This window comes from Capra hircus, chromosome 21 (genome assembly GCF_001704415.2).
Source record: "Capra hircus breed San Clemente chromosome 21, ASM170441v1, whole genome shotgun sequence".
Lineage (NCBI taxonomy): Eukaryota > Metazoa > Chordata > Mammalia > Artiodactyla > Bovidae > Capra > Capra hircus.
The window spans coordinates 54,994,800-55,006,332 of NC_030828.1; the positions used below are offsets into that span (position 1 = coordinate 54,994,800).

General features: G+C 48.1%; 1 protein-coding gene and 1 non-coding gene across 2 annotated transcripts in view; both read right to left on the reverse strand.

Moving 5' to 3' along the window:
* On the reverse strand, positions 81–152 carry TRNAE-CUC. Its single transcript has one exon. It is a non-coding gene; the product is annotated as a tRNA-Glu (tRNA).
* FRMD5 (FERM domain containing 5) overlaps positions 3,103–11,533 on the reverse strand; it is a 326,232-nt gene continuing 317,801 nt past the window's right edge. The window contains exon 14 of the mRNA XM_018066545.1: positions 3,103–6,767. Coding sequence (XP_017922034.1) covers positions 6,190–6,767 — 578 coding nt within the window. The 3' untranslated portion in view covers positions 3,103–6,189. The remainder of the gene's footprint in view (positions 6,768–11,533) is intronic.

Sequence of the window (11,533 nt, forward strand, 5' to 3'; positions counted from 1 at the left end):
CCATGTCTTAGTTGTGGCATGCAGGATCCTCAGTCTTTGTTGCAGTATGCAGGATTTTAGCTGCAGTATGTGGGATCCAGTTCCCTGACCAGGGATTGAACCTGGACCCCTGCATTGAGAGCACAGTGTCTTAACCACTGGACCACCAGGGAAGTTCCTCCAACATTTTGCTTAAATAATTTCCTTCTCTGTAATTAAAGACTAAACAAATATTGAAGCTTATTAAAAGGTTGTGGGTATTTATAAGGAATAGGGTTTCTCTTGTTTTCTTGGTGCTGGAATACAGGAATTGATAAGCAAGGTGGAAATACGAATTTATGAAATACAAAATAAGGCTATGTGAAGTTGTACAGGTGCACGTGCTTAACTGCTCAGTTCTGTCCGACTCTTTGTGATCCCGTGGACTGTAGCCTGCCAGGCTCCTCTGTCCATGGGATTCTCTCAGCAAGAATACTGGAGTGGGTTGCCATTTTCTCCTCCAGCGGATCTTCCTGACCCAGGGATCGAACTAGAACTCGCACCTCTTATGTCTCCCGCATTGGCGCCCCCTGGGAAGCCCTGTGTGAGGTCGAGGTATGTTATAAACTGTTCTGGAAATAGTTAAAGGAAGACTTTAGGCTCCCTTTTCCACACCACTTAATTTTATCGGTTCTAGTCGTGGCCGGTTCTGTGGGAACTGTTATTTTTCTTAACATGTTGTAAAACTACTCTTAATCAAATTAGTACTGTCATTTAAGCCTTGAATACTTCGTGGTAATTGCCTGGCTTCTGCTATGTTAGAACATTCTTGATGTGTCTCACTTTTGTGGTCTCTTGCCATTGTAGCTTCATAAGCTGTGCTATTTATGTCCATTCAAGAGTTCTCTCTTCTTGAGGCAGTATAGGAGGGAGAGTGAGTAGGGGGCTTGTTTCTTCATGGTAAGCTCTACAGTGAAACAGTTGTTTAAATCTAGAAAGCACATAAAGGACAATTGTCTCCCTTACGACATCCTTAAACTGTACTCTGTTGTGAAAGGCACTTTTCCCAGAGACTTGCTTAAAGCCATGTGGCTTCTGTAATTATGTGTGTGTTATGTTTGCACTCTCTCCTTCCTGGATAAACTTTTTGTGTTAGTTGGCCTTTATAATATCTCATAACCATGTAAGCTCTGAATTCTACTGGTGTTATTTTCTTTGAGATGCCTTTTTTTTTTTTTAATGTGACATTAAGGAGGAAGAAGATGATCTCGTTTGGGGTGGATGGAGACTTGGTCAGACTAAGAGAAACTGCAAATGATTAGGGACTGATAGAATCTTACTTGCTTAAGACCTGTTTTAGTATTCTGGCTTTTGAGTTACCTTTCCACAGAGAAGACTTTGCAAAGGCACTTCTCCAGGAAAGCAGAGAGCTTTAGGGCTGTGGTTCAAAGATTTAAGTATTTTCAGCCAGTGTACAGGGGACGAGGAGGAGGGCAGAGAAGCGCCTTCTGTATCAGACTTGAAGGAAAAAATAGAAAGGATGTGCACACAGTTGAGTCCTCGTCAGTTATCCAAGAAGGGCGGCAGCTGTGAATCTGTAGCGTCATGGGAAACCACTCTCATCCAGTGGTTCTCATGCTTTTTCCTCTTCAGCTCACTTTAAGCAAAGATTTTTGTTGATTAGGAAAAAAAAAAAACTTTACTGGGGACAGAACACTGGATATCATTTTAAAGCTAATAGGACTCTCTTAAAATGTGGAGGTAACTGCTTTCGGAAGATTATCTGGTGGCAGAATGGAGGGTTGGAGGACAGGTAGAATTGAAAACAAGATTGGGTAATAAGTAGCACAGTGGACCTTAGTTTCACCTTTTATGCTCATGGAATTTAGAAGACCGTTACCAAGCCTGTAGTCATAGAGTGGTTACAGAATGAGATGAGATAGTGTTAAAGGAATGGATGCTGAAAGTACTTGTGAGCACGAGGTTTGTCACTGTGGTGGTGAGGTCATCCTGTTCCCTCTATAGGAGGTGTTTTCTGTTCTTTTTCTTCAGTTCAGTTGAGTCGCTCAGTCGAGTCTTGACTCTTTGCAACCCCATGAATCGCAGCACGCCAGGCCTCCCCATCCATCACCAACTCCCAGAGTTCACCCAAACTCATGTCCATCGAGTCATTGATGCCATCCAGCCATCTCATCCTCTGTCATCCCCTTCTCCCCCTGCCCCCAATCCCTCCCAGCATCAGTCTTTTCCAATGAGTCAGCTCTTCTCATGAGGTGGCCAAAGTACTGGAGTTTCAGCTTTAGCATCATTCCTTCCAAAGAACACTCAAGACTGATCTCCTTTAGAATGGACTGGTTGGATCTCCTTGCAGTCCAAGGGACTCTCAAGAGTCTTCTCCAACACCACAGTTCAAAAGCATTAATTCTTCGGCGCTCAGCTTTCTTCACAGTCCAACTTTCACATCCATACATGACTACTGGAAAAATCATAGCCTTGACTAGACGGACCTTTATTGGCAAAGTAATGTCTCTGCTTTTAAATATGTTATCTAGGTTGGTCACAACTTTCCTTCCAAGGAGTAAGCGTCTTTTAATTTCATGGCTGCAGTCACCATCTGCAGTGATTTTGGAGCCCCCCAAAATAAAGTCTGACACTGTTTCTTACTCCAGGCTTAATACCAGTTCAGAAGTTGGACCATCTAGGTTCTCCTCTGGGTGCTAAGACTGTGTAACCTTGGGGAAATAATTTGTTTTTTCCTCATCAGAAAAACGAGGTCCAATTCATATTTAAAAATCATTCCACACTTATAGCTTCTTTTTTTTTTAAATTTATTTTTTAATTGAAGGATAATCGCTGGTACAGAATTTTGTTGCTTTCTATCAAACCTCAACATGAATCAGCCATGGGTATACATTTGTCCCTAAGTTCTTAATAGTATTTATCGGGTGTGGGGGGAGGGGAGAAGTAAAGATAATAGGTGACTCTAAGCAAAGTGATTCTTTTAAATAATTTCATTCACAGACAGCAGTCAGCTGTGTAAACCCCACTGGTGTCCTTTTATCTATGGGCTGTTAACTTTAAGGAGGAGAAAGTGAGACCGGCTGCCAGTTAAAAAGAAAAAAAGAAAGAGTCCACTCTCTTCTATGATATTTAAATATTTATTTAAGTTTAAAAATAATTTTCATGGCACCAGCGATTTTATGCTAACTACATACTGCATATGTAGAAAAAAGTACATTGCTTTGAAGGAAAATGTAACTTAGAATTTTTGGCACACGAAAGGTTAACAACTATATATATATATATATATTTTAATGAAACTAAGAAATTCACATTTGCAGGTAGTTTACCTTCTACTGCTTAAAGATGCAGTACACTATTCTTCAGTAAGAGTTTTATTTCCTCTGATAGATGAAGCTATGGAAACCATTGCTTTTTCTACAATGAGATCAAACTAATTTTGAGAGAAAATAGACATAGTGGAACACAGTAAAACTAGGTTAAAAAACGTGAACAACTTTTAATGATGGGGGAGATAGCAAAAAAGACTAGTCACCAACAGAGGAGGTTTGTTATTCAAGCATTATGTGAAAAGCAAATTGAAGGAGACTCTTCTATCTATCTGTATTTTGTAGGTAGGATAAGCTCTGGAAAAAAAATAACCCACAAGTTTCTGTTCAGAGAGCAGATCCCGCTGTTGGAAGTCGTGTGGACTATTGTACTGTTGGAACTCTAGATACAAGTAACATACCAAGATATGGAATACTGCATCTTTCGTTAATGTGAATATGAAAGGTCAGAGTTCAGGCTCTCACTGCATAGAAACACCATATTCTACAGACTGAGGTAGGAACACTACACTAAAAGGTAATCTGCTATGTTGCATAAGACAGTAGATATCCAGGGTAAAACAGCCCCGAGTCTCCTGACAGCCTTGTCCTCTTTGAGTCTGCTTTTCACTGAAGTCCTCTGCTAGTAAAGCCTTTCCTGTGTAGATGACAAGTGGCAGTGGCTGTCTGGTTCTGAGTGATCCCTAATCTTGACTAGGATCTCCCTCAGGTTTTGTCTTGTCACTTGGAAAACAGATGTTTGTAATTCTGCCCAAATTGTTGCTGGTATGGAAATGATCAGACAGCCCCTCCTCTTCTAGGCTTCGATTCTGGCTGCGTATTAGCATTACGGTACTTGATCTTGCTCATCGTGGCATCAGGTATCTCTTTGCTGGTTGGTTGTTTGAGCACCCTTTAAACAAGCCAGCCCAGCGCCTCTACTAGGAAATGATCCTGGATCTTTACCTGTCAGGAATCACAGCAGAGCTGGCCCTCCTGCTCACACACTGGTAAGAAACAGTTCTGTTGTCTAGATTGAGGTTGGCAAATTCTGGCCTGTGGGTCAAATTCAGCTCACCATCTGTTTTTATAAATAAAAACTGCATAAAGGAGCAAGGCTCTGTTCCAATACATTACCTGTGGCTGTTTTTGAACTCAGACAGCAGAGTGGAGTAGTTGCCACAGAGTACGGCCTTCAAAACCTAAAATTTAAAAATATTTACTACTTGGCACTTCACAGAAGAAGTTTGCCGACCCTTGATCTAGATAAAAGGGCGTTTAAAATTTCGCAATGCCCACCTTAAAAAGGAACTGTCTATTCCATGGCTGTTGTATTCTGTACGTGGATATGGTTCTGCCACCTCAGAGGACACACTAGGGCAAGGCAGACCTGCACACGACTCTCTCTGCCCTGCGCGCCCCAGGAATCTGTCCACGGACCATCCTACCCACGTCCTCCAGCCCCACATGACTTGGAAATCTCTCCCTGAGATGAAAACAAGTTCTTGTGTGTGAGCGGCTGTAAGTGTTGCGGAGCTTGGGCCGTGGACCCCACACTCACCCTTCACGCTTCCGCCTGCTTCCACGGCTCTCAGCCAGGACAGCCAGCGTTTTCCTACAGCTTTCATCTTCCTGGTGCAGAGGATGACCCTAGGGGGCAGTGTTTCTACAGCTAAGTGTTGGTCTCTGCCACGTTCACCTTCTTTTGGAGGCATCTGTTAGAACTCTTATTTAAAGAGATTCTTTTCCTGGTCCCTTCCAAGGCTGTTTTGGTTGATCTTGGAATTCTATTTTCTGAAGCTTTTCATTCTCAGGATCAGTTTCTTTCTTGCATCTTTTAAGTTCATCAGGCTCTATTTTTCTTACTCCATAAAGTAAAAACAAAAGGTGAATTGATAAGAAAATAATATTTTGTTTGTTAAAATATAAATTGAAATAGTCTTTTCTAGAGGGAGAGGGGTGTACAAAATAAGTACTGCTGTGTGATCTCAACAGTCTCTCCGGTACCTTAGCTCTGGTTTCTGTTAACTGTACTTAGTCCAACGTCTGACAGTGCTGTCTACCCCTGGCACCACTGAATTTACCTATTGCTTCTGGAGCACTGTAAAAGTCTTGAGGTCCTTAGAAAAAAGTCACAGGAGTCTAAGTTCATGATACAGAACTCATGGTGATGCTCCCTAGGATCTAGTCTAAGGGGACAGACTTACCCTACCCCTGCTGCTGCTGCTGCTGCTGTAGCAGTGGTCGTTTCAGATGCCCACTCTGCTCAGATTTGAAAGAAATGAAAAGAAAATCCAACTCAGACCGTCATAAGAAGCAACTTTCCATTTAATCATTCTACATGGATGTTTACTTTTTTTTTTAAAAGCTCTGTCTGGGAAGAAAACCTAGACAGCCCCCATTGTCCAGGCCCCTGACCTGCCCCGCTGAGGCTGCAGTGATGTGTCTGCCAGGCCCCCCGCAGGGAAGCTCCTGCAGTAAACAGAAGACGACAGCCCTCTAGTCTTCAACTAGTGTCTTGTCTGCTGGGTGACACTACTGTGAGAATCAGTAATAACAAAATAAATTATTTTTGATATCTTCAAAATAATACACATCTATGAAAAATCAAAATCCAGAACCAAAAATTATCCTGCAAATTGGGAGGATGAGAAACGGAGTTGCTGAGCCTTTCTTGAGAGAACCTCTGAAGGAAATGAGTTTTCCCAGTTAGTTTAGACAAGGCGTGTGCCTATCCCCTTTCTTCTTCTAGGAAACGACCCTCCTAGGCTGTAGACTTTCTGAGTCATGAGAGGAGGACTTGGAACATGTGCCGATGGTTCCGCGATGGGCCCCATTGCTGGGAATGGGTAGCCGGGCTCCTTGGTCCACCTGGCTAGTTATTGGGAGGATTCATGCCTTCTCAGGTGTCAATGAGCAGGCTCACCACTGAGCGGATTTTGCAGGCAAACCATCGCCTGAGGGGACAAAAGTATTGATAGTGGAATTGTTCAAACTCGGGGGTCTGGCGGATATCGCGGAAAAAGGCAATGTCAAGGTCAGACTCAGTAAGGATGATCAGGAGGAGGAGCAAAACAAAGAGGAGTCCCATGGTCACAAGGAGCAAACGGAGGACACTTAAAACAAACTTATTCACCTGTTCCTCCTCCGGCCTGCTGTGCCCCTGACACAGGGCCCTCAGCTCGCCCCCGAGGGCCTCCAGCTCAGTGGCAGTCGGGGTGCTGGCCTCAGACTCCTTCTCCTCCTCGATGCTGCAGGTCGCCCCGTTGATCTGCCGGGAGAGCAGCATCAGCTCCAGGCTGTGCTCGGCCACGGGGGTGGGCAGCACGCTGTCCGCAGGGCTGTAAGCCTCGTCTGCAATCACGGCGACTCGCTCGTTGCTGTCTGCCCGGCTGCTTCTCACGTGAGGCAGGAACGTGTCCCCGTGGGAGGAGGCACGTACCGGAGTGGAGTGGGCACTGTCCCGCAGGGACTCCAGGCCTGGAAAGACAAAGGGGAAGTGAGCAGGCTTCTGTGTACCGGCGCACACTTTGTCTGGTGGAGGCAGCCCTGTTCTGTTTGGTCGCTGAAGTCTTAGGAAGGCCCTCTGCAGCCCCACGTGACCAGCCGCTGCCAACCCTGCGCATCAAGAATAGGACCAGAGAAGCAGCAGGAATCAGGGTGTCACTGGTTGTAAGTTTCTGTTTTGTTTTTTTTCTTTCTTTGCTTAGAGTTTTGGCCATATTCATTACAGATTCTGCCTTTCCTGCCTTTGGTGTCCTGGCTCAGCCCAACCTGAAAGAGAATTGCAAAGTATCTCTGACCCAGAGGTGGGGTCTTGGTTCAGGGAGCTGAGGATCTTGAGAGGCAGGAATGAAGAGGAGACTGTTTTGCCCAACGGGGCCTCATCAATTACCTAGTCTGGAGCTGAGTTTCCTCCTGACACCCGAACACCCTGCTCCTTGAACTCGTGAGCTCATCTTTTGGACTTCTGCAGTTGCTGTCAGTCTCTTCAGCCTCCACTTTTAGCTGTACTGACCTAGAGTGGGGTGAAAACCCAACCTGCTCTTCCTAAGTGCTCGCCCTCTCTTTTCACCTTCGATTGAGCCGGGTTCAGAATAGGTAAAACCAGGGGAGCTGTCAGCCCGGAGTACAGAGTGGTCTCCGAGAAGAGGACCAGTGGGAAATTCTCTTAACGTTTGTTAGGAGGAGGGTCTTCTGGCCCTAAAACCGCTCATTATTCTGTTAGAACATTTCTGTCTTTCCAGAGCTCAAGCTCTGGTAGGGAAAAACAGGATCTGGTTACTTCCCTCAACCAAACAGCCGCCACCCAGGCCTGAGGATGTGGACTCAGACTGGCCGAGTGTGGCCCCTGTCACCGTGCTCCCAAGAAAAAGGCTCCTTGTTTCAGATTCAGTGTCTGCATTTCCCACTCCTGTACATACTGGTGGTGCCGGAGTGGCTCTCCCTACTTTTGTGGTCCACATTGAGAACCTTGTCCCTTTCTGTTGCTCTGAAATTGACCTTGACTGCCCGAGACTGAACCAGATTCCCAGGTAGTAAAGATCTGACCTAACCAGGGCTGCTTAGGGAGTTTTCTGGCTCAGGGTTAGCTTCTTTTAAAAGGTGCCAGTCACCTTTCAGAAGTAGTGTGTCTCATCTTCGTTAGCTTCCTTGTAGGGTAGCCAGTTGCAGCCAGGCCGCCTGCCTGCCCAGGCTGCTTTAGCCGTTCTCAGCATATCCACAGTTACAGGTTCTCCAGAGGAACAAACGAGTGGGTGGGGGAGATGGCAGCCCCCCGTTCTCCGCCTCTGCTCCCCATCACATCACCATTAGTGTACTTGCCACAGCTCTCAGCTCCTGCTTTCAGAAGCTTCATGGTCCTGGCTGTATTTCTTGTCCCTACGCTCTAGACTCTTAAATCTTTATAATGTTTTAAACATTTCAAAGCACTTTCATCTTTCAGCATTCATGAAGTAGAGAGGGCAAGTGTTTACAGAACTTGCCAGAGTCATGTGGTTGGTTGTTACTGGCAAAGGCGATGGTAGCGTCCTAGCATCTTTCACTCCCCGGTGCTGACGACCATCCAGCTGGATTCCGGGGAGTGGAACAGCGGGCCAGGATGAATTAAGTGAACAGCCTGCACCTGCCTTAGTTTTAAGTTGCCCAAGAAACCGTCATGAAAGAAGGTAAAATTAAGCGCCTGTCCCTTGTTGCAGCGCCTTCGATGCTCCTCTGCTCTCGGTTCCTCCCTTCTACCCCCGCTGCACATGTAACAGGAGAAACATGTGCCTGCGAGTGTGAAGTGGGCTCCTGATGAACAGAAGCCTCTTCAGGCCCTGACTGCGCATGGTGCTGGCTCAGCTCCTTCCCAAACCCTCTGTGGCTCTCTGTTCTCTGGGGCCTGCACCTCACAAGGACAGCTTTGATGGCAGACTTTCCAGCATATGACCAGATTAGCTGCCAGAAGCCACTTCACTGCAATCTCAGCTTGGCCTACAGTTCAGCTCTGAGCTTGCTGAGGAAGGTGAGAGGCAAAGGCCATGACAGGAGAAAGCACAATCGGAGGGACTGCAGAAGCCACATCATCGTGAGTTGTTGGTGCTCTCAGTAAGCAAGATACTGGCTACACATGCGTTTTTCCCCTAAGGACAGCGTCCGACAGACAGAGTTATTCAGTAAATATTAGTCTTCTATTCCCCCAACAGCAGGCTTCCCTGGTGGCTCAGATGGTAAAGATTCCACCTGCAATGCAGGAGGCCCAGGTTCGCTCCCTGGAGAAGGGAATGGCCACCCACTCTCAGACCCACCTGTAAGGTGATCTTAAATCACCACTCCTGTGCCACGGTAGTCCTGTACAGAGCTGCAGGTTTCAGTAAAGATCATCACTCGCCTCAAACCTGTAGTTCTGGGATGGCTCAGGTGGGCGACACAGCAAGATAGAGGGTGTCTCTTTACCTTGGAGGCGCTCCAGTTGATCGCCTTGCCTGGAGTTGGCTCCCGGTGGGCTGGGGGGCACAGCGGTCAGGAGCCTCCCCTGAAGCCGGGGCCCCAGCCTCAGGATGCGTACGCTCAGGGGCCGGAGGCAGTGATTAGTCAGCCGGAGCTGAACTCGGACTCGCGTGTGAATCTTAATCAGGCTCTTCCCCATGGTGGCCCAGGAAGGCAGGCACGTCTTCAGTGGAAACCAGCTGGTCTCCTCATGGGACCGGCCAGGAAGAGAAGGTGCAGGGGGCACAGATGGAAACCCAACCAGGGACGCAGGCTTTTTCACTGGTCACACGCCACGGCAGCCCCTTCACAGTGCCTCCCGTGCTGGAGACAGCAGAGCGGCTCTGAGAGGCCAAGCTTATCAGGGCCCTGGATTCAGTTAGAAGCACTTAGACCCATAAAAAGTAATGTTTTCCCAGCCTGTAGAGCTGGTTCCCTGAGGCCTGTTATCAGGGCCCCAGGCCTCTCAGAGGGGAGGGGAAGCGGGACTGCCCCAGAAAACCCAGGATGTGAAGCCGCAGAGGCAGGGGGCCTTGTGGTGTGAGGCTCTGATGGGGGAGGAGGGGCTCTGCGGCTGGAAATGGGCCCTCTCCTCCGGTGGGCTCTGTGCAGTCTGGTTGCTGACTGGTGCCCCCGGGGGTACAGTGAGTGATGGGAACGGGCATCCCTGAGAGCAGAGGGCAGGGCCAACCAGTGCAGGCTTCTGTTTAAAGCTCAGTGAGATTACATGGTTTCATTCAAACTGTAATGTTAACGTTTTTGCAGTTTACCCCCATTTTTGGAGAAAAACAAAGCTTTCCCCTGGAAAAGGCAGGTTTCTGTGATAACAATTTCTATGGTGTATGGACTGCAGGAAAGGACGACCCCTGACGGAGCATGAACCCATTTCAAATGCCCATAACTTCCTGGGAGTTGTGATGGTTTGTGCCCTTCCTCTGAGGCCCCCATCACATCCCTCCCGCCCTTCCCTGCCTGGTTGGGTGGACAGTGGGGATCAGCCATGTTAGGTGCTTTAAAGGCAAAACCTCCCCTCAGAGATGATGCAGCTGAACTCTCTCCTCCTGAAACGATCCACTCTGTATTTCACTAGGCTTCCTGACCCCTGTACTTCCTAGGCGGCACAGTGGTGAAGAATCTGCCTGCCAGTGCAGGAAACATGAGATGTGGGTTCGATCCCTGGGTCGGGCACTAGCCCATGGGGTTGCAAAGAGTCAGATGTCACTGCGTTACTAAGCACATGGCACATACCTCTCTTCGACTCTGTTTAAGGAGCCATTTACTTTCTGGGCTTCCCAGGTGGTAAAGAACCAGTGCCAATGAAGGAGACATGAGAGACGTGGGTTTGATCCCTGGGTCAGGAGGATCCTCTGGAGAAGGAAATGGCAACCCACTCCAGTATTCTTGCCTGGAGAACCCCATGGACAGAGGAGCCTGGCAGGCCATGGTCCATAGGGTCGCAGAGAGTCGGACACGACTGAAGCAACTAAGCACGCACTGGTAAGAGCCACTTAACTGCTCAGGTCTTGTCTTTTTTCCAAGGCCTCTTCTCACCCTGACTTTCATTCTGCCTGTGAGTTTATTCCCGCTGGGGCAGTTCTGAGCTGCCTACTCCCTCCTGGGTCTAAATGGGCCCCGAGGTGTGAGGAGCAGGGTGGCTTGGGGAGAAGCACTGGGATGGAGGCCTGCTGGGCTATCATCGGCCAGGTGTCAAGTTCTGAGGCTGAGCTTTTGAGGCCAGGCCCTGGCCCTGCGGGGCGAGGGGGTTCTCTGCTCTAACGGCCCTCTGCATCCTCCTCGGCCATTTTGCAAGCGCAGGTGACTTTTGGATGTTGAGGAGCTGCTGCTATGATGGGAGGAGGCTGAAGGCAGATCCAGTGCTGGCTGGGAGCCGAGGAGCCCCATTGCTCGTCTTGGGGAAGCTTGAGAACAGTGTCCCCACCCCTGGGGTGTTGCTAACCCTGCTTGCAGCTACTCCTGCTGACTTCCGTCTCCACCTGGATGGCCCCAGTCTTCCCTCTTCTGGGACTGCTGGTTTTCTTCATATTCTTCCCTATACTGGGGAGCAGTAATGCCCGAGGCTGCTCTGTGATACCTGTATTAGTGCCAGCTCCCCCTGGGGGTGCCCTTCTCTGTGGGAGGACAGCTGTCCCGACTTCCTGCAGGAGTCCTGGGATGGACCTGATGGCAAGAAGGGCCTCAGAGGGGAGGAAGATATGTATCCTCAAAAGATGAGAGGACATTCCACTTTCCTGAGATGCACATCCCAGAATAAGAGA